The sequence below is a fragment of the Bombina bombina genome, chromosome 5 (assembly GCF_027579735.1).
Source record: "Bombina bombina isolate aBomBom1 chromosome 5, aBomBom1.pri, whole genome shotgun sequence".
Classification (NCBI taxonomy): Eukaryota; Metazoa; Chordata; class Amphibia; order Anura; family Bombinatoridae; genus Bombina; species Bombina bombina.
The window spans coordinates 894,687,319-894,711,892 of NC_069503.1; the positions used below are offsets into that span (position 1 = coordinate 894,687,319).

Genomic DNA, 24,574 nt, shown 5'->3' on the forward strand with positions numbered 1-24,574 from the left:
AATTTTATTAAAAATGTATTTATTTCTATTTGTCTAGTGGGGTTACATGACTACCTACTGTATGTTCATGTTCACCAGCTGTGGAAAATATTAGGCAAATATGAACTAAAAATATAGGTACTAGAGCTTGTTGGGCTTACTGCTCATATTACTAGTTCAAAGTAAATGGAATCACTTGAGCGCAATAGCGATTTACGCTAGAATGATTACCGCGACTTCAGAGCTCGGGTTATCTGTTTTTTGAAACATAAAAGTTGCACAAAACACATAAAAAATACATTACAAAGTATAGTTACACTCATAATAATACTATCTAATAAAAATATTCAAAAACAATATTGCACACAAAAGTTATAAAGGTTCAAAGATATGAGAGCTTAGATGTTAGAAAAATTTTGAGATTGTTTTGATGTATTGTGCGAAAGTGGTTGTATAAGTGTGTGTCTTGGTTACCCCTCTCATGATAAATGCTCTCGTATACATTCTCTTAATGTAGTTATATAAGTTATATATATAACCACACGTACATTAAGAGAATGTATACGAGAGCATTTATCATGAGAGGGGTAACCAAGACACACACTTATACAACCACTTTCACACAATACATCAAAACAATCTCAAACATTTTAGTTTTTGGGGTTACAAAAGGTTAAACCTGACTGAAGGGGAGGCAATTTTTAACTGAAAATATTAAAGAAAGAAGCAGAGTTAATATACAACATGCAAACCCTATACCCAGAAGGCCTGAATTCAGAGATTGATATCTCCCCTTTTCTGACATAATGAGGTAATATTATAACCTCCAATCACTATTTTATTTAATTCATCATTTTATTTCACTTTTTATTCTATTCACATTCACTAAACCGAGTTTTCATTTAGCGATCTATAAATGATAGATATTGATAAATTATTATGGTATCTACAGTATATACACAGTTTCACACCTTTTAATCACTAATTTATATTTTCAGTGATACTTTTAAATTGTATAAATAGTGAAAAGTGTACCTATTAATAATTGTGGGATCTACATATAGATGTATATAATATATAATTATTAATTTTAGGAAAATAGAAGACATTTTGACTGCAGGTCTATTGATAATAACTCATTTTTTGTACCTTTTTTACCTAGATCCCAAATTCCTAATTTTTGGTGTTTTAATATTGAATATCATGTTAATTGCTACAATGGATATTGATGATATTCCTGTTTATATAAGAATCTGAGCAATTTTGAATATATGAATAACCACACATATTCACCTTAAATGGACAGTATAGTCAAAACTAAACTTTCATGATTCAGATAGAGCATGCAATTTTAAATAACTTTCCAATGTACTTTTATCATCAAATTTGATTGTTCCCTTGGTGGTATTTTTGAAAAGCTAAACCTAGCTAGGCTCATACTGATTTCTAAACCGTTGAAAACCCCCTCTTAGCTCAGAGCATTTTGAAAGTTTTTCACAGTTAGACAGTGTTAGTTCATGTGTGTCATATAGATAACATTGTGCTCACTCCCGTGAAGTTATTTAGGAGTCTTCACTGATTGACTTCACTGCATGTCTGTCAAAAGCACTTATATAAGGAGGCTGTCTGCAGAGGCTTAGCTACAAGGTAATCACAGAGGTAAAAAGTATATTAATATAACTGTGTTGGTTATGCAAAAACGGGAAATGGATAATAAATGGATTATCTATCTTTTTACATAAGAAAACTTTTGGTGTAGACTGTCCCTTTAAGAATATATGTTTGCACAAAACCACACAAATCCAACTTAAATTTTTGAACAACGGAGGACCAATGAAAATGAGAGGAGGGCTATTTAAAAAGCAAGAGAAAGCTCAATACCTTATGTCTTGATAAAGCCCACAAAGTGGTGAAACGCGTTGACGTATAATGCATCTGAACTGACTATTTGAGAATTCCACTTCAACCCTGAGGAGTTTACATGGTAAACGGAGGGCAAGAGGAAAATTATTATTTTTGCAACGGCCATTGCTACATTGTATCCAGCTATACTCCTTACAACTCTTGTCAATCAAGTGACGCCACAAGTCACATAGGATCAACAGATGCCGATTGAGCAACACCAAAATGATTGAGCTACCGAACATAACGCTCTGGGGAAACACCAGTGAAGTCCTGGTACACTCTGTAGGGTTACATTGCAGCAGACACAATCTCATAGTGGAGCCTTAAAAGGGAAATATACAAAGAAGCTGAGAACCATACGACTGATAAGATTATTCTATACGCACAGCCGGTAAAGCTACATATATACTTCCAAGTGCTGCTATGTAACCCCATGTACAGCGATTAAACAAAAAGGCAATATCTTTTTCACATTTGTGTCCTTGCTAATATAGGAGCAAACAGAAATGTTATTTATACAAGAAGCCTGACTAAATTGAAATTCTCTGTAAAAACATACAAACGGATAAGTGTTTGGTGCATTTTATATTTTGTTATACCATACAAACAAGACTGTTACTTGAACTCATACGAGGCCTTACTGCATTAAGACATTGTACTGATACTAAAAAGTGGATATTAGTGTGGTGCATTTTATATTGCTAACATATGTGAAGTTTTTTGTTATAGATCAATTTGTATACTCTTTTTAAGGGAGACGTCCCTGTTTGTCTGTTGGAGTACTGATCATTTCATATACAAGTGTAAAAACCTATGATAATATGTGTTTTTAGTAAGTACTATTGAATATACATTTCTATGCCGGAAGTCATTTTTAAAGAAATAATTTGGCAAGCTAAATAAATATTTATAGATTTTTACAAATTCATCCTCCTGGTATCTTTTGCTGTTGTAGCGCTTTGTCTCTACTACTTTTTTAGCTTTTTGTGCTCGTCGGGTTAGTGGGCAGGTGAAAACTGTTTACTTTCAACTTATAATACGAGCACAAACTGACTAGCGCAAAAAGCTTACTTCTAGCGCAATTAAAGTTCGAGCAGAAGTGTTAATTAGTGCACCACTTGTAATGTGGACCTAAATATCTCAGGAAGGTCAAAGAATTGTGCTCATTAGACAGAAAAAAAACTCTGGAGTGTATTTATAACACTTTATTCAATGTGTAAAATACTACAGTTAAATGCTATTATGCTGATAAAACAGAAATTAGTCATAAGTGCCCAGATCCCTCTCAGATCCAGCAGCCATAAAATTGCTGTTTCAAAAAGATGAAAATTATGGTGGTAGATAGTACTAAAACTTAAGCTCTACCCTTATCAGTGTTGTAAAGAAAAAATTATAGCTGAAACACTTGCACTACATTGCAGCATGAACCCGTATAAACTTATGTTAAAATAAATAAGACTAGATTACAAGTGGATCGCTAATTTATCGCACGCCCGAATATGGGCAAATTCACCCATTAACGGACACGCAATAAATAACCAGCCATTATAAGTGAGTTTGCGGTAGCAATTAGCGCTCAAAATTTTTTTTTAATGTCCCCCAATTGCCCCCAAAATAACATGAAAGGTCCCTTGTTCATTTTTTTTTAAACTGCACTATATATATTTATATTTTCTGCCCATTGCTTTGCAATTTACCCCCTTCGTAATGCTATGACGTCATCCGAACGAGGCTCCCATTGGAGTCTATGGAAGCGTGCTCTCATGAGCGCAATGCTTCAGTGCAATGCGAAAGAGAGGTCATGTTTGCATTGCACCACACTTGTAATACCAGCGCACATTTGCGTGCTCTCGTATTACTAAGTTGAGCACAAATATTGCTTTTGCGGAAGCAATATTTTGTGCTCAACTTGTAATCTAGCCCTATATGTGTAGTCTTGTAATACATTATAAAACCAGGTGAAGTTTAAAAACTTTTTGAAAAAATAAACATGATGTTTACTGACAAATTTTGTAAAATATACACATTTTTGCTATTTTTTGCATTCGTCAGACACAGAGTAAATAAGTTAACAAACAGACGCATATGACAAAAAAAAATGTTGATTGATTCATGCAATTAAACCGTTAATCTAAAGATGGGAAAGGCTTTAGAATTACATGTTTATTTCTGCCAATATGCATGTAAACTTCTGAAGCTAAAAAGAGGGTTCCAATGGCACTGCCTGGTCGGTAGTTATGACTACACCCTTGATTGATTACTTGTTATAATACATATAATCACAGGGTAGTTGGTGCTGTGTATTTATTTTAATTTCAGAGAGAAACATGGACAGAAATGACTATTGAAGTATACACTATTAGCACTCATGTAGACTTTTTTTGACACAAATTGTGAATATTTATTATGAAAAGATTGAATACCAAATGGTAAAGAGAGTTCGCTTTGATCATTAAAACATAACTTTTATTAAATACGCAAAAAACAGGAGATAAAATAAAGGGATGTGCAATTAAAAACAATAGCTTACTGGGGTGTTATAGAAGACAATCTCTTATATCACGTTAAATGCCTGGGTATGATGGCTAAAAGTAGTTGTGCATACTTGGGTATTCGTAATTTAACCTGCAAGTGTGTGTTAGCACTCTGCAGATAGAAATATTTAAGTTAACCAGTGTTATGTAAATAAACACAAGATAAATAATTAGTATGCAGAGCTTGTATTTAGCATCTATGCCTTGTAGGTTCAGAATATGTGTCTAGTATCCTCTGAGTGTTACCAGAGTATATGCTAGCACAAATTACTGTGAATTTAGTTTAGCATCACAGTGCATAGAGCATAAATATTGTTCTGTTAAGAGATCAATGTTATAGTGCATACTTAGGTATCCATGTTAAATAATTACAGGCAACGCTGGGTTAAACAATATGTCTTATCCAGTTAGAGTTGTCTGAGTATTACCCAGAGTGTTAAGTTAACCCAGAGTACCATGTATTCAGTTTAACACAGCATTGCGTAGAGCATAGTTTTGCATTTGGTTTATAAGATCAGTGTGATTGGTGCATACTTACGTATCCATATTTATCGACTCACAATAACACAGAGTTAAACATTTGGCCTTGTCCAGTCATAGTAATGGAGTGTGTAACCATTGATGAGGTATAATGCTATGACTCTTTAAGCAAAAATAGTTTCTTTGCAAAATGTTCTTTAATGATCTGGTGTAAATTCTCTTGCAGAGAGTTGCAAAGGATTTGCAAAGAACATTAATGCATTTGGCATCTGTGATATATTGTAATAAAATATTTAATTACAGATATCCTTAACAGTAATTGGATTTGCACAGTACTGCTTCAAAGACAGCTATATTTATACCACAAACATATGTTCATTTAAAGATGGCTGACCTCAGAATAAATAGCGAGAATAATTGCCTTGCTATATCGCATATACTAAGCATGAACCAGTATCTGGTAATGCGCTGTATTTAGTTACAACTAAATTCTGTGTACACTATTAGGCAAAAATAAACCCTCGCCCAGTTGATTTTTAGCTGTATAAATAGTGTCCCAGATTAATCTGTATTTCCACAACAGAATATAATGTTTGTCTATAGATAATTAGTTTAGCTGTGTAATGCAGTATCTGGTGCTTCACTGGTCTTATTGTCTGTTTAGCTGAATCGCACACTTGACCAAAGTAAACATATTACTGACCTAGTATGTTGCAAATTATAAAATGAACTGCTACAAGAGTTGCTAATGGCTTGTCTCTGTACCACATGTGAATCGGTGATACAGGCAGTATTGAGCTTGTATATTGGCCCTCTGTAGCTAATAAAGTAAAATATTATTGCACTCTGATATGCTCCAGTGTAGCGTGAATGCCGACCCAAGTATCCGGTTATGGTCTGCTTAGTTGTATCTAGCGGTAACCTCCTACATAATCTTAAATACTATGTGTGTGAAGTAATTTATGAATATATAATAATAATTGGAGAGCGCTATAACGATAGAACAAGTGGTACCATAACACCATTGACAAGTAATGACACCCCAGATTTAGCTAACCCTAACATACACAGGAGCTCCCTGACTTCTCACCATTGCCCTAACATGTTTCGCCATTCACACGGCTTTCTCAAAGTGGGTGTGCGCGCGTTGCGCTGCAGGTGGCTTTTTATTGCGTGAAATAAATGTGATAACAAAAATCATAAAAGGAAAACCAAATAAAGTTCTGAATAAAGGATATGTCTGTGTCCTCTGGATGAGTTTTTCAGCTTGTTAGCATTCCTCAGTGAGATCCCATAAAAAAGGAAACAGAAAATTGCAATATAGTGTGAATCTGTAATGGCACTTTGAGGAAGTAGTTGTTTTGTAACAAATGACTACTCACATTTGTTGGAGCTTTCCACTAAGCTCAAGGATATGTGCACTCCCACTTTATACTGATGGGAAAACAGTACACTAGGCAAAACTTGGATACAAATTTATTTTAAAATATATAAAAGCGTCACATAAGCCTTGATAACACCACAATGTAAGGGTACAAAAGCAGATATGCTGTAATAAATGCTTCAAATCGCCAAACTTGCAAAGAGGTAAATGGATCAGCAGGAGTGTGACCGCCGAAACCAAAACCTCTTTAGTAGCAAGACAGTAGCGCTAAGCCCCCAGGTGTCCTGGCTAGTGTAGAGACGTGATAAAACTCAATATAGAACAGTTCAGTTCCAACGTACGTTTCGCAGGTATGCTTTGTCAAGGATTCCTTGACAAAGCATACCTGCGAAACGTACGTTGGAACTGAACTGTTCTATATTGAGTTTTATCACGTCTCTACACTAGCCAGGACACCTGGGGGCTTAGCGCTACTGTCTTGCTACTAAAGAGGTTTTGGTTTCGGCGGTCACACTCCTGCTGATCCATTTACCTCTTTGCAAGTTTGGCGATTTGAAGCATTTATTACAGCATATCTGCTTTTGTACCCTTACATTGTGGTGTTATCAAGGCTTATGTGACGCTTTTATATATTTTAAAATAAATTTTTATCCAAGTTTTGCCTAGTGTACTGTTTTCCCATCAGTATAAAGTGGGAGTGCACATATCCTTGAGCTTAGTGGAAAGCTCCAACAAATGTGAGTAGTCATTTGTTACAAAACAACTACTTCCTCAAAGTGCCATTACAGATTCACACTATGTTGCAATTCTCTGTTTCCTTTTTTATGGGATCTCACTGAGGAATGCTAACAAGCTGAAAAACTCATCCAGAGGACACAGACATATCCTTTATTCAGAACTTTATTTGGTTTTCCTTTTATGATTTTTGTTATCACATTTATTTCACTTTTTTTTTTCTTTGTGATATTTGGTATATTTATTGTAATTGTGGCTTTTTATTGCGTGTCAGAAGCTGACTCGCCGCCCATTGGATGACATCATCGGTTTGGCTAATGTTACGATCCTGAGTACAAGTATGGGATAACAGCTGATATTTCTATAGAGCTTATCTTGATCGGTGGTATTTAAGTTATGGGGGTACAATGTTTATCGCTGGTGAGAAAAGGCTAATAGATCTATTACCAGTTAATTTATTCAACTATTGTGAAAATAAATAAGTGAATTAAAAAGTAGATCAATTGTGATTGGATAAAAATTGAAATAATTATCTAATGGAAGTGTTGTGCTAATTCTACCTAAGGACATCCATAAATAGATGAATTGTTTTAGTGAATTATGATCATCATCATGGTGTGATTGCTTGTAATCTATAAATAAACTTGAATATTACTAATGGTGGCTGGTGAATTTTGTGTGACTTAACAGTGAAAAAAAGGCATAAATGAGTGAAAAACATTTTAAGTGATTATTACACCCTGAATATAAAAGAAAAATGTGTATTTTTATGCTTTAAGGGCATCATGATTGTGTTTTGATATATTGAGTTTATAGCATTATACACGATATGCCTATACAGATGGACCCCATACTTTTATTTTTGTATCTCCTGATTGAGATACCTTCAAGGATAGTTAGTTTAATTATTAACATAGAAATATATTTATTTCCCAGTGTGGTAATGAAACTTATCCTCATTTGCATACCAAAGGATCTGAAAATATTTTTATAAAAAATGGGCAAAATTGTTTTGTTCGTTTAACCCCAAAGGGTGAACAGAATTTAACAAGAATATCCATTTTGTTTCTGCTCTTAATAGAGCTTTTTCTTGGTCTCCACCTCTTATGCCCAGGTTAATTTTTGTAGACCGAAACAGTGTATATCTGATTGTCTTGACCTATGCACTGTAAGGAAATGTCTTGCAACAGAGGTGATAGTTTTCCCTGAGTCGGTGTCTTTTTGAGCATTTTTAATGTTTCTCAGATGTTCCTGTAATCGTGTTCTTATTTTTCTAGTGGTCATTCCTACATAGAATCGATTACATTTGCAGATCAAGGCATATACAACCCCTTCAGTATGGCAGTCTTTGTGCGCATTGATCTTATGTGTTTTACCAAATCTGTCTGTGACTGTTCTTTTCTTAAGCATGTAATGCACGTGCTACATGATCCACATTTGAAAGAGACGCGTGTCAATTTAGTTAATGTTCTCTCCCCAGAAAAATGGCTGGGACTAATCAGGTCTTTAAGTTTTTTCGCTCTTTTATAACCCACTGCCACTCTGTCATCCAGAATGGTTGCTAGCATGGGATCTGCTTTTAGAATATACCAGTTGTTTTGTAATATTTCAATTACTTTATTGGTTTGTGGGTTGTAAGTGGTGATGAACCTGATTTCTTCCTTGCATTTAACATCTGTTTTCTTTGTTAACAGTTTATGTCTGGGTGTATGTCTGGCTCTATGCTCCGCCTTTTTAATGGATCTCTTACTGTAACCCCTTTGTAACAATCTTTCTGTTACTTCTTTTGCTCTGTGTTTATAGTTTTCTTCAGTTGAGCAGTTGCGCTTCATCCTGAGAAATTCTCCTGTTGGTAGGGATTTTGCTGTACTTGGTGCATGAGCGCTAGTAGAGTGTAATATACAGTTTGTTGCGGTTGCTTTTCTATAAACATCAGTGCTGATTGTTCCATTTGGGTTTTTGCTGATTCGTAGATTCAAGAATGTAATTTCAGTTAGGCTTGCATCATGCGTTAATTTGATGATCAGATCATTTGTGTTTAGATTTTCCAGGAATGTGTCTAGTTCTTGTTTGGTTCCTTCCCATAGGAATAACACATCATCTATATATCGTAGCCACAAGGGTATTTGTGACATATATTTGGAATTTTTGTCTGAGAACACTCTATTCTGCTCCCACCACCCTAAGAAGAGGTTCGCGTACGTGGGCGCACATGAAGTGCCCATCGCCGTTCCTCTTATTTGCAAATAGAATCCATGATTGAAGGTAAAGTAATTATGATGGAGGACAAAGCTCAGAAGCTTTAGTATAAATTCATCATGAGAGATGTCTTCATGTGAGCCCATTTGTAAAAAAACCCTAACTGCTTTTAGTCCCAAATCGTGGTTGATGCTTGTATATAACGCTTCCATGTCTGCCATCACAAGACAAGTGTTACTGTCAACATGTAGGTGTTCCAATTGTTTTAACACGTCTGGAGTATCTTGGACATATGATGATAGCTGAGGTAGATATTCTCTCAATCTATAATCAACATATTTGCTAGCTTTCTCAGTGAGGCAGTTTATACCTGAGACGATTGGTCTGCCAGGTGGATGAGTTTGATTTTTATGCACTTTTGGGATCAAATAGAATGTTGCTGTAGTTGGTTCCTTGACTGTGAGGAATTTATATTCTTTTGGTGTAATTTTGCAGTTGGCTTTTGCAGTATCTATCAGGCTCTGATATTTTTCCAAGAAGACTTTAGTTGGATTAAAGTGGAGTTTTTTGTAACACTTAATGTCTTTGAGTTGTTTATCAGCTTCGGATAGGTACATTGAAATTGGCCATATGACTACATTGCCACCTTTATCCAAATTTCTTATTATTACATCTTTCCACTTTTGTAAATCAGATAAGGCTTGTTGTTCTTTTGAGGATAAATTGTTATGTTGATAGATATTGAGATTTGTAATTTCATTACATACCATATTGTTAAAAACTTCCAAATGGTGATTATTATTCATTTTGGGCATGAATTTGGATTGGTTTTTAATTTTATTTCTCCAAGAAACTTCCTGTGGAGGCTCACTATCTCTTAGTAAGTCTTCCATTGTTTCTATGGTGGATAGTTCATCCTTGGTCCAAATGCTTGTATCTGTTTCATCAGTAATATTATTTGATCTTGCACTGTACATCTTTTTTAGTGCTATTTTTCTTAGAAACAATTGCACATCCTTAATAACTTCGAATTTATCACTTTTGGGATTGGGGCAGAATGAAAGTCCCCTTGATAGTACTTTGATATGTTCCTCTGATAATAATTTATGTGATAAGTTTATTATCCTCATTTGGTCAGTCTTATCTGAGAGAACGGGCTGGGTTCTCTTTTGTATGGTTTCCAATTCTTTCTCTCTGATTTGTTGTGGCTGTTGTTTTTGCTTTTCATTTGTCTTTTTGGCTTTCCCCCTGCCTCTTCTTGTACGCTTGTTGAAGAAGAGGCATTTTCGTCTAAAAAATCCTTCCTCAGTCACAGACAGATTTGGTAAAACACATAAAATCAATGCGCACATAGACTGTCATACTGAAGGGGTTGTATATGCCTTGATCTGCAAATGTAATCGATTCTATGTAGGAATGACCACTAGAAAAATAAGAACATGATTACAGAAACATCTGAGAAACATTAAAAATGCTCAAAAAGACACCGACTCAGGGAAAACTATCACCTCTGTTGCAAGACATTTCCTTACAGTGCATAGGTCAAGACAATCAGATATACACTGTTTCAGTCTACAAAAAATTAACCTGGGCATAAGAGGTGGAGACCAAGAAAAAGCTCTATTAAGAGCAGAAACAAAATGGATATTCTTGTTAAATTCTGTTCACCCTTTGGGGTTAAACGAACAAAACAATTTTGCCCATTTTTTATAAAAATATTTTCAGATCCTTTGGTATGCAAATGAGGATAAGTTTCATTACCACACTGGGAAATAAATATATTCCTATGTTAATAATTAAACTAACTATCCTTGAAGGTATCTCAATCAGGAGATACAAAAATAAAAGTATGGGGTCCATCTGTATAGGCATATCGTGTATAATGCTATAAACTCAATATATCAAAACAAAATCATGATGCCCTTAAAAGCATAAAAATACACATTTTTCTTTTATATTCAGGGTGTAATAATCACTTAAAATGTTTTTCACTCATTTATGCCTTTTTTTCACTGTTAAGTCACACAAAATTCACCAGCCACCATTAGTAATATTCAAGTTTATTTATAGATTACAAGCAATCACACCATGATGATGATCATAATTCACTAAAACAATTAATCTATTTATGGATGTCCTTAGGTAGAATTAGCACAACACTTCCATTAGATAATTATTTCAATTTTTATCCAATCACAATTGATCTACTTTTTAATTCACTTATTTATTTTCACAATAGTTGAATAAATTAACTGGTAATAGATCTATTAGCCTTTTCTCACCAGCGATAAACATTGTACCCCCATAACTTAAATACCACCGATCAAGATAAGCTCTATAGAAATATCAGCTGTTATCCCATACTTGTACTCAGGATCGTACATTAGCCAAACCGATGATGTCATCCAATGGGCGGCGAGTCAGCTTCTGACACGCAATAAAAAGCCACCTGCAGCGCAACGCGCGCACACCCCCTTTGAGAAAGCTGTGTGAATGGCGAAACATGTTAGGGCAATGGTGAGAAGTCAGGGAGCTCCTGTGTATGTTAGGGTTAGCTAAATCTGGGGTGTCATTACTTGTCAATGGTGTTATGGTACCACTTGTTCTATCGTTATAGCGCTCTCCAATTATTATTATATATTCATAAATTACTTCACACACATAGTATTTAAGATTATGTAGGAGGTTACCGCTAGATACAACTAAGCAGACCATAACCGGATACTTGGGTCGGCATTCACGCTACACTGGAGCATATCAGAGTGCAATAATATTTTACTTTATTAGCTACAGAGGGCCAATATACAAGCTCAATACTGCCTGTATCACCGATTCACATGTGGTACAGAGACAAGCCATTAGCAACTCTTGTAGCAGTTCATTTTATAATTTGCAACATACTAGGTCAGTAATATGTTCATTTGGTCAAGTGTGCGATTCAGCTAAACAGACAATAAGACCAGTGAAGCACCAGATACTGCATTACACAGCTAAACTAATTATCTATAGACAAACATTATATTCTGTTGTGGAAATACAGATTAATCTGGGACACTATTTATACCGCTAAAAATCAACTGGGCGAGGGTTTATTTTTGCCTAATAGTGTACACAGAATTTAGTTGTAACTAAATACAGCGCATTACCAGATACTGGTTCATGCTTAGTATATGCGATATAGCAGGCAATTATTCTCGCTATTTATTCTGAGGTCAGCCATCTTTAAATGAACATATGTTTGTGGTATAAATATAGCTGTCTTTGAAGCAGTACTGTGCAAATCCAATTACTGTTAAGGATATCTGTAATTAAATATTTTATTACAATATATCACAGATGCCAAATGCATTAATGTTCTTTGCAAATCCTTTGCAACTCTCTGCAAGAGAATTTACACCAGATCATTAAAGAACATTTTGCAAAGAAACTATTTTTGCTTAAAGAGTCATAGCATTATACCTCATCAATGGTTACACACTCCATTACTATGACTGGACAAGGCCAAATGTTTAACTCTGTGTTATTGTGAGTCAATAAATATGGATACGTAAGTATGCACCAATCACACTGATCTTATAAACCAAATGCAAAACTATGCTCTACGCAATGCTGTGTTAAACTGAATACATGGTACTCTGGGTTAACTTAACACTCTGGGTAATACTCAGTCAACTCTAACTGGATAAGACATATTGTTTAACCCAGTGTTGCCTGTAATTATTTAACATGGATACCTAAGTATGCACTATAACATTGATCTCTTAACAGAACAATATTTATGCTCTATGCACCGTGATGCTAAACTAAATTCACAGTAATTTGTGCTAGCATATACTCTGGTAACACTCAGAGGATACTAGACACATATTCTGAACCTACAAGGCATAGATGCTAAATACAAGCTCTGCATACTAATTATTTATCTTGTGTTTATTTACATAACACTGGTTAACTTAATTATTTCTATCTGCAGAGTGCTAACACACACTTGCAGGTTAAATTACGAATACCCAAGTATGCACAACTACTTTTAGCCATCATACCCAGGCATTTAACGTGATATAAGAGATTGTCTTCTATAACACCCCAGTAAGCTATTGTTTTTAATTGCACATCCCTTTATTTTAACTCCTGTTTTTTGCGTATTTAATAAAAGTTATGTTTTAATGATCAAAGCGAACTCTCTTTACCATTTGGTATTCAATCTTTTCATAATAAATATTCACAATTTGTGTCAAAAAAGTCTACATGAGTGCTAATAGTGTATTCTTCAATGGTCATTTCTGTCCATGCATGTAAACTTAACTTTTGTTTTTCACTAACCCTGATGCATTCAAAATAATATAAATAAATAAAAAAATAAGAATTTTCTTTTTTGTGCTGCTGAGTTGTAGCAGTAGCATTGACTACTACTTTAAGTTTAACCTACTGTTCAGATATTACTCTGTTGCCTCGACAAAGTTACCCACAGAAAAAAGTAGGTGAATGGATTTATGTTCAAATTAAAAACAATTCTGTACCCATGTCTAATGAGGATAGATAATGAAGCCACAAGAAGTGAACAATATATACATTTTGTGTCCTTTACACTGTTACAATATTTCCCTTTTCTTTTCACTTCTGTTGTATAGCTTTTATAGTTGTAGCCTTTTGACTTTTACAAGTTGATTCTTTAGAGCCTGAGTTACACTGAGAACAACATATAAATAAAAACAATAAACAATTAAACTTACTAATGTGTAAACTGTTCCAGGTTTTTTTGACGTGATCGTGAAAAGAGGAAATGTTCGAGTGTTCAACAGTCATCAGATTAGAACTCTTGCCTTGGCAATCGACAAGGGAACAGTCACTGTAATGGTATGGGAGCATATTTTCATTTTTTTGTACCTCCACAGGACATGGCTTGGTGTCATTTCAAGCACATTGCCAATTAATGCAAATCTCAGCAGTACTGAGGGGGCATATTTTCAAAACATGTATACACAAATATAATGTGCATTTTGTAAATTAATTAATATACAGTATATATATATTATAAGTTTTGTAATAGTTCAAATAATAGTTCCAACTAAGTTTCACAATAAATGCAGTATATTTCTTAAAACTTCTCATGTATGTGTGAAAATGTTCACCAAATCTAGGATGCATTGTTTAGAACATTAGAACATACCTGTGAAGTTACTCCCATGGAATACCTATATATTTGCAATGTATGTGATGACCATTTTTAACAAAGAACAGAAAAAACCCCATAAATAATAAACCTATTTGAGAGCTGGGGGATTGTGGGACTACTGTGTATGTGTATATAGTGTGCTAGATTTTATTTTTAAAAAAATCTCCTTTTAAGAATATTTTGATAAGCTGTTCTAAAGGAGTATAAATCCACTGAAAAATGAAATGTGCTACAGGATAAAAACTAACTTAAAATAAGTATGCTACCAATAATTTGAAAACTGGTATAATTTTCTGTGTCTCAGTAAAAATCAAGTTAGCTAACATAGTATTGCAATTATTAGCATGAAATCCAAAATACCAAAATCCTCCTGTAAATGTTTCATTATTAGTCATTATCATATTTTTTTGTTCTAGGACAACAGTGGTATTCTATGTGAACTACAGATTCATATTCAACTGAACCGCTGCATTACTTTAGAATCTACAAGAGCGCCAGGCATCACTGTTTCTTTTCAGAGTAATGGCGAGCCAGCCAATGGGCACACAACTAGCTATGCAGAGGTCTCCAAGGAATTTGTTGTACATGTTAAGGTAAAATGTAAATAAATAAACATAAATATATATATATACAATGTAACTATAAATACTGTATATATTCATTAAAAACATGGTGGAGATAAAAGTTTGAGATTAAAATCCTCCATGTCTCAGAAGTAAATCAATAAAAATAATTTGCATAGGAAATTAGCACATCTAGGCAGGTATCCCTGCTGGCCTTTCCCCAGTAAAACTCCATATACATTGTTACCAATGCACAAGAGGATTCTGGGTAAGATATGCAAATTAGATATGCAAAATCTCAGACTTTTTGCTTCAAATACTTTTTTAACACAGGAATCCCAGAGATTTTGCATATCTAATTTGCATATCTTACCCAAAATCCTCTTGTGCATTGGTAACAATGTATATGGAGTTTTACTGGGGAAATGCAAGTGGGGATACTTGCCTAGATGTGCTAATTACTTATGCAAGTTTTATTTATATATATATATATATATATATATATATATATATATATATATATATATATATATATATATATGTTATATATAAACACATATGTGTAAAAGTAAAATCTATAAGGAAGCAGCTCTAGAATACAAGCCAGAGAAATAATAATTAAATGAGGGATGGCCATCTAGTGTCTGATGGGCTACATGAAGCCCTCAGTGGTAGTTTGTGTGACGTCAAGAAAAAAAGAAAACTAAGAAACTGTGCCATAGGTTTGTGGACCTAGCTAAACACATACCTGTAAATGTTTGTTCTGGAGACTTGTGCTGTATCATCTGTAGGAGTGAGCAGCAGAAAGAATGAGTCCTAGAACCTTATCTAAATCTAACCTTGTACTACTGGACATTTTCAGGAAACATATAATTATTATTTCTGTGTTTTTTTAAAATGTTATATTTATTGAGGGCTGAAATCAGAAAGATAGCAACAGTAAACAAAAGAAATGGTACAATATGGGATCTCAGACCACTTGGTGTGTACAATATAGATATAAAACAATAGTTGAGTAAAATTATGACCCTTTTTTTTACCTCCTAGAAGAAGTTAAGGCCACTCAAGGACCTCCTACACATCAAAGACCAAATTTAAGAGGTGCAAAAAAAAAAAAAAAGAGGCCACTCCTGGGCCTTCATGTAAATTAAGCAATAAACATACTGAACTTTGGAAGAGTTAGCAAGAGTAATATAATAGATACATTAGATAAGGTGACTTTCCTTAAGGCAGAAGATTTATAATTGGATATTCGTAGTCACGAGCTAACCAAAGCAGGTTACAAACAGGTTATAAACTGGTACACTTACTCTCACACAAAACAGTCTTATAATACCAACATATCCTTTACAATCTCAAAGCAATAGTCATGCAAGATCAGAATATAATAAAGATCTTGTAAAAAGATTGGTTACATCTTTGAAACCCCATTTCTTGATAAAGTGAGTGGTAAACACTACTTTCAGTGGTAATTACGAAGAAAAGACACTAGGGGTATAAAAATAGTAAACACAGGAATAAACCTCTGTCTTCTGCTTACTCGTCTTATGTCTACATATGTTATGTGATTCTTTTTGTCAGGATATGATGTTATCATATATATCACTTTTCAGCAAGGAAATGACTGACACATTACACAGGTTTTCACAATCTTATAATAACAATGATGGTTTATTCTGCAACATAATCATGGAAACAAAATACCACAAACCACTATTCATACTTATAACACTCTATGCAATTGCAATGCTTATATAAACAATTCTAGATACAACTATCTATACAGTTTTCAGTTGCATTTAGTTGCCTGCGCAACGACTGATAACAATCTTATGTTGTATTACCCCTAAAACAAGTCTAGCTAGTTTTAAACAATCAAATTAATACATCACCGTGATCTCTGTTTGCATCATCCTATCCTGCCGCTTCCGGGGCGCAATGGGAGGGGACATCTGGGCAATCTTTGGACCAGGAGAAAAGCAGGCGATCAGCGGGAAAAAACAACACCGAGGATGCGTCCATCCATGGGTCCCAAAAATACACTCAAATACACACACCACAAATACTCAGACTCTCAGACTGACTCAGACATCAGACATCAGACATGACAATCAATACAATTAGACAACTGATCAGATTGCCTAGATGTACCCCTCTTTATACTGTTCACTTGTGTAACAGTTTTGGCGCAACTCCACAGATCCTGAGACCGCACCCTCTGAGATTGGCCCTGGCCCAAGACATCTGGCCAGTCTGTCTTTAGCCTCAACCAAGCTTATCAGGGCATACCCAGGTACTATCTCTGACGTATTCCTAAACTGCAATGCCGTCATCTTTAGTTTCAAACAAACATGTTTTTCTGCCTAACATTAATTATGTGGTCTTATGCAGTTACTTTTGTCAAATACATCAATAATAGTTTTAACAATCTTTCCATAGATATAATTAATAGCTAAACATCAATAATGGCTTTATTACTTAGCCTATTGCAATTAATATTAATTAGCCTATTGCACCTAATAATAATTAACAATATTACCATGGCATTAGCCCCTATACCAATGTGTTCCTTAATGTCAGTAAGTGACCCCTGCCAAGGTTACACCCTTGTTCTGTCTGGGTTTTGACTTCTTATCATCAGCATCCATCGGTTGTTTACCACTTGTAGCATGACTTAGCAAAATTCAGTGTCATCTACTTGAAGTTAATTAATGTCTTTTACTCTGTTAAAGGCACACTCTCTTAAAGGCAAAGTCACCCAAGTTAGTGCAATGCTTTCACTCTCTTAAAGGCAAAGTCACACAAGTTTAAGCAAGTGTTATATGAGCAATTACTGCAACCACTTTCCTTACATTCCACCCCTTGGTCATGTGACACCTTGCTTGTTTCTAAACACATACCTTAATAATTAAAACACTCAAGTAATATTGTCTTTCGGTTTAAAACACATCCTACCTAATGTATTACAGAAACATCCAAACATTTTTACTATAATGAATATCCCACACAAGCAAGCCAGACTTATTAATAGCCATTTAACTATAGTTTTGCCTAAGCTTCCAAGCCATCCCCCCAGTCCAAAAGTCCAGTCAAAGTCTTTAAGCCATTTGCTAAATGAATCGTCATGTACCTCACGTATGTGCTTTTGCACTTCTTCTAATCTGTGTAGGTCATGTTTGATTCTACCTGCATTGTCTTCTATGTACACACAGCATTGCTGGTGGATTCTCTGGCAAACTCCTCCTTCTGCAGCTAGGAGGTAGTCTAGAGCCATTCTATTCTGTAATGCCACCATCCTAATTTGTTCCTGTTCTAATGCTAAAAGCTTTATTGCATCTCCAGTTACATTAAAAGCTTCATCTACTAAATTAGCTAGCGTGTTTAATCTAGTGAGGGCTGTAGCAGCCCCATAATGAGGGACAAATGTTGCAAGCAGGCGCATACCTTCACTAATTTTAACTCCATTGTGTATTTTGTCCAGGTCAAGGTATCTTCGTGTTCTATGCAATATAGGCGGTGGAAGCGCGGTGGTTATGTTAAAAGCAGGGAATATATATCCTAAAAAGCATGGGCCATAATGGGTGCAAGGTATTACCTTTACTGCCCACCTCCCACACAACCAATAATATCCCACTGGCAGTTTAACAAAAGGAGGACATATCCTATTCAATCGCTTCCTCCCATCCTTAGTCCGTGTGTTACCTGCTAGTGTTTCCCTATTAAGCTGGTACCAGTCTTTAATAAGGTCTCTGGGCTCACCAAACTTAGTCTTCCATTTCTCATGGGCATAAGTCAAATATGAGAAGTCATAGAATTTCAGTTTAATGTTGAATACCCCTGTCCTATTTTTAACTAGCCGTCCTATGTTATACATTAACATTATCATGTCAGGTAGCTGGGTTAGGTTATTAGTACTATTTATATCCCCATCTAGATTTTGAAACATAATAGCACCTGTAGTCACATTATTAGCTAGATGCAACTTATCCAGCAAGTCATCCCTACCTGGTGTGTTAAGACCTGTAAAATTCCACACAGTCTTATTCCCAATCATATCGGCAAGCATACTCATGGTTAAAGGTACACCTAGATAAGGGTAACCCCTAGTCTGCCCGTGAGGCACAAACCCACATACCCAACATGGTCCCTGAAAATTTGTCACATTAAACACATCTTTGGCAGTTTTTACAAAGGTATTATCAAGTTCCCATGAGGAGGCATGCAGGGAGCCTAGATGGCGCCGTGCATGGTCCCTCTTTCCCTTGTGTCGGTTGTTTAATAATTTCCCATCCATTACAGGTCTCCTGATATACATTAAAAGAGGTTCAGATGACTCTTTTCCTGTATATTTACACACATATGTCAGTCCCTCTGGTTCCCCATCAGTGTATGATATGTTTAACATTACAGCACGAACCTGTGTATCAATGGATGTTTTACAACCTAAAATGCGTTCCTGAATCCCCACTGTTAGTTTTGGGGAAGTGGAAGGCATACTGGGATTTTCACAAATTAACCCAACCCCTTCTTGCAATTCAAATATTAAGTTCTCATCCTGTAAAACAATTGTCCAGCTCTCATCCTCCTTAGACTCCTTACAGTCTTTCCTGGTCACTGCAGCAGAACAAAAATCTTTAGTTACACAATGTACAGTGGAGGAAGGGATGTCACAGGTAATTGTCTCTTCTTCTGATAGTTCAAATACCACCCTTTCCCGCTTGGTAAGGAACATCCAACTTCCATATTCATTTTTGGTCAAACAGGTTACGTCGTCATCAAAGGTAAATGGGATGGAGCAGGATGCCCAGGTTGTGCAATACGGAACGGTCATGCTTCCCTCATAGAAGGTGTGATAGCTGGCACCGGACACCTCACGTTTCATCCTCTGGCTCATCAGTGCTTGGCTTACGCATGCGGCCAAAAGGAGTCCCAACAGAGCACCGGTTACAATAACAGCCCTGTCAACAAGAATCTAGGAAGGAAACATACTTCAAATTAATTCCGTAAATAGCACTTGCCCGCAGGCACATGCAGCCAATCATTGCTCCCTATCCTTGACTACATTCACTACATTGTAACTCCCCTTTTAATACATCTATGCTAATTAAATACTCTGGGATGGGTACAATTAAAACAAAACATCACTGCTTAGGGAGACTTCCTACTTTCAATGCCACCCCTGCTTGTTTTACTTCTATAGTCTCACCCCCCCCCCCTAATAAATCTAAGTTGCCTCCACTCCAGTATCAATCAAAGCCTGCTTAAAATAGACCATACTGATACTGGGAGCTTGGCCTGTTTCGTATGGGCCCTGGAAATATTACTCCAGGTCCTCCAACGAAAGCAAGTCCAACCCTGGCCCTGGGGCTTCAGGGGCACTGGCCCTTTTTGTCCCATCCAGGTATTGGTATCCTTTTCCAGTGGACTTCGTTTGGGAATCAACTAAGAACATTTTCCCCTCAGGGCTAGTTTCCCAACACGTTACCACAGCATGTTGAGCATGATGCTCAATGTACTCCTGTGTGCCTATCATTCTGGACAGTGAGATTTCACTGTCAGTGATGGATCTGTCATTCAGTACATTTACTGCTTTTCCCAAATGGACCTTCCATTTCTGCAAAGTTTCATCCCACCCCCCAGGGTCCCATCTGGCCCTGCTCTGTAATACTGATTGTAAATTACTTTTGCTCAACCTACCACCCTTCTGCTTTACTTTGGCCCTGGCTACCTTAACCACAGCCTGTTGAGCTACATCTTCATAACACTGGCTCCTTTTTAATAGCAATTTATTCTGACTCTGCAGGCACACCGTCTGCTCTACAGCTTCCTCTAACTGCTCGTGTGTCTTTCTGTATGCCTGTAATAACACCCATAATTTCTTATGTAACCTTTCTGTGTCTGAATGTGTCTTAACTTTTACATTCTGTAATTTATTCAACACTTCACAAGGTTCTGTTTTGTCAAAAAATTCAGCGTTATCTTTGAGGTCAGTCCCAGACAAGACTTCCCCTGCTAATTCCTGATATGGGGTCCCCTCCCAAGCCGCAATATTTTGAGGCTGTGAAGGGGGAACCGTTTGTGCTTTCTTCCTAAACATTTTCATAATACCTTCAATTATTGCTGACATCAATCAATAAATTCACAGTAACAGTAACAATATACGTTAATATGTATATACCTGTGCAATATCAATTAATTTCATTCCAAGGTGACAATTGTGACTATGTCCATGAAATATCTGTTTATTTACACAGCTTTCATGGCTCATTTGAGGAATTAACAATTCAATTCTAACTAATCCAGAAACATATATATTTATACTCCTGACCGTGCAAGATACAGCTATATATTTTTCTGGCTTATTTTTTTTTTTATCTACAAAAGGGGTTTCACTTTCGATTGGAGCTGCGTCTATCAGCTCTGCACATTCAGTAAGAAAACTGTCAGTTTCTTTGCTCAAGTGATAAACAATTATGTATCCTGCCGACCGACTACGCCAATAATGTTATGTGATTCTTTTTGTCAGGATATGATGTTATCATATATATCACTTTTCAGCAAGGAAATGACTGACACATTACACAGGTTTTCACAATCTTATAATAACAATGATGGTTTATTCTGCAACATAATCATGGAAACAAAATACCACAAACCACTATTCATACTTATAACACTCTATGCAATTGCAATGCTTATATAAACAATTCTAGATACAACTATCTATACAGTTTTCAGTTGCATTTAGTTGCCTGCGCAACGACTGATAACAATCTTATGTTGTATTACCCCTAAAACAAGTCTAGCTAGTTTTAAACAATCAAATTAATACATCACCGTGATCTCTGTTTGCATCATCCTATCCTGCCGCTTCCGGGGCGCAATGGGAGGGGACATCTGGGCAATCTTTGGACCAGGAGAAAAGCAGGCGATCAGCGGGAAAAAACAACACCGAGGATGCGTCCATCCATGGGTCCCAAAAATACACTCAAATACACACACCACAAATACTCAGACTCTCAGACTGACTCAGACATCAGACATCAGACATGACAATCAATACAATCAGACAACTGATCAGATTGCCTAGATGTACCCCTCTTTATACTGTTCACTTGTGTAACAGTTTTGGCGCAACTCCACAGATCCTGAGACCGCACCCTCTGAGATTGGCCCTGGCCCAAGACATCTGGCCAGTCTGTCTTTAGCCTCAACCAAGCTTATCAGGGCATACCCAGGTACTATCTCTGACGTATTCCTAAACTGCAATGCCGTCATCTTTAGTTTCAAACAAACATGTTTTTCTGCCTAACATTAATTATGTGGTCTTATGCAGTTACTTTTGTCAAATACATCAATAATAGTTTTAACAATCTTTCCATAGATATAATTAATAGCTAAACATCAATAATGGCTTTATTACTTAGCCTATTGCAATTAATATTAATTAGCCTATTGCACCTAATAATAATTAACAATATTACCATGGCATTAGCCCCTATACCAATGTGTTCCTTAATGTCAGTAAGTGACCCCTGCCAAGGTTACACCCTTGTTCTGTCTGGGTTTTGACTTCTTATCATCAGCATCCATCGGTTGTTTACCACTTGTAGCATGACTTAGCAAAATTCAGTGTCATCTACTTGAAGTTAATTAATGTCTTTTACTCTGTTAAAGGCACACTCTCTTAAAGGCAAAGTCACCCAAGTTAGTGCAATGCTTTCACTCTCTTAAAGGCAAAGTCACACAAGTTTAAGCAAGTGTTATATGAGCAATTACTGCAACCACTTTCCTTACAACATAATAGACTATCTAGGAGTGTAAACTATATCTCCACTTTCTACTGAAGAAATGTAGCTGCTGTACATCAGAACCATAGAAAACTGCAATAAATATGTTGCCTGAAAAAATGGACAACATAATACATTTTTCTTATGCTACTGCCACTGGTTACACACATAACCACGAGTGCTTAACCCTTTTTAGATAAGGATTTGAGTGTTAATTAAAATAACACAATTACATTTTCTGGCTAAAACCACTTATAGAAATTAAAGTATGCAATAACAGCCATTTAGGTTCAGTATTTAGGTAAGCTCATAACACAAATAGGATTGATCAATAGCTGGAAATTAACTTAGGCTATGGGCGCTAAAGAATGGTCATCTTGTTATCATGCCTACTAGATAGTCTAGTAGAATATTGCAGTAGCCCTTCAAGTAATAATATCCTAAACATTTGAGTGGGCAGAGCATCTTCACATTTGCGTTATAATGAAGATACTACATTGCAGCAATTTTCTAAATGTAATAATATAGCAGCAAATATCTCAGTAGTGTAGACATGATTACTAAAATGATAGATAGTAACTCACTCCATGCCATCAAATAGCAGAGAGCCCATATAATTAAACATGTGCACAGATATAGAAAAAAACAACAAGGAACCGCAGAGGAGTCAACAAAGAAAAGAAAAATGCATAACCTATACAATATAGCAGTATAATAAGTGACAATATAGTTACATCTCCTCAGCACTATAGTTATGGTAAATTCGGTGGGCATAAATTTGACAGACTCTCCCTCATATGACTCCCATCCTCAGGCTAAGCCTTATTATAGGTCATAGAGGAAGCAGTAGTCCCGACTCCCGATATTACTTAGAAAATCTTCTTGTTCTGGAGCCTCATAGCTGACCACGAAAGTATTTTACACACCAGCCTTTATTGCAAGCGCAGCACAGTTGTAGACGTGGTTTTGTTAATCTTGATGGCCACTGGGCAAACTGTCACATCTCTCCTGCCTGGGCACAGAGTAAGGGAATTTCTCCTGCATGGCTTCCTCTATATCTCCCATGCAGGTAAATGAAGAATCTTCTGTAGTAGTTAGGACATTGTAAGGAGGATCTGGCCCTAGGTAAAGGCTTTATTGTTAACTCTAATATCATCCGACTGCATCTCCCGGACAAATTCCCTTTCACAGAGTCACGGCTCAGAGAAAATTGCTGAGAGATAATCTCACATAGTTTAGTGAGGTGTATTAGTCTAGAACACACTTTGCTTGAAAGCAGCCACATGTGCTCCATGTCTTTGTTGTGAAGCACAAAAGATCAGCTGAGACTCCACAATTGGCTCAGTAAAAGAACATAGTTTAACTTGAAAAATACCAATAATGAACATTAGATGCTTCAGGTATCTACAGATATTCAGTAGATTAGGTTCAGCAAGAACTCCTGCTCCCAGTGTTGCGACCGAAAATTACTGCAGCTTCTTAGCCTTTCCGCCACCTCTGAGTTGGAAGATAGAGATCACTTTGGATACTTTTGTATACATGTGGCCCTGTGTGTTGAATAGCATATCTACCAATGCACTACTGCGGGCTAGCTGGTGATTGGTAGCTACACATATATGCATTATGTCATTGGCTCATCAGATCTGTTCAGCTAGCTCCCAGTTGTACATTGCTTCTCTAGAACTTACTTTTTTAGCAATGCTTTTAAAGAAAAAGTGGGGTGATCACAATTGTTTTGAAAAGATTATTTAATAAAAAAAAATCTGCAAAATTTACCATTATAGTCTGTTTTTTTTTGTTTGTTTTTTGTAGGTACATTCGGCTAGATT

At 36.0% G+C, this 24,574-nt stretch overlaps 1 protein-coding gene across 1 annotated transcript in view; it reads left to right on the plus strand.

Moving 5' to 3' along the window:
* The window catches only part of RP1 (RP1 axonemal microtubule associated), a 550,286-nt gene that overhangs the window by 160,136 nt on the left and 365,576 nt on the right, over positions 1–24,574 (plus strand). Inside the window, exons 12-13 of the mRNA XM_053715884.1 lie at positions 13,970–14,073; positions 14,809–14,985. Coding sequence (XP_053571859.1) covers positions 13,970–14,073; positions 14,809–14,985 — 281 coding nt within the window. The remainder of the gene's footprint in view (positions 1–13,969; positions 14,074–14,808; positions 14,986–24,574) is intronic.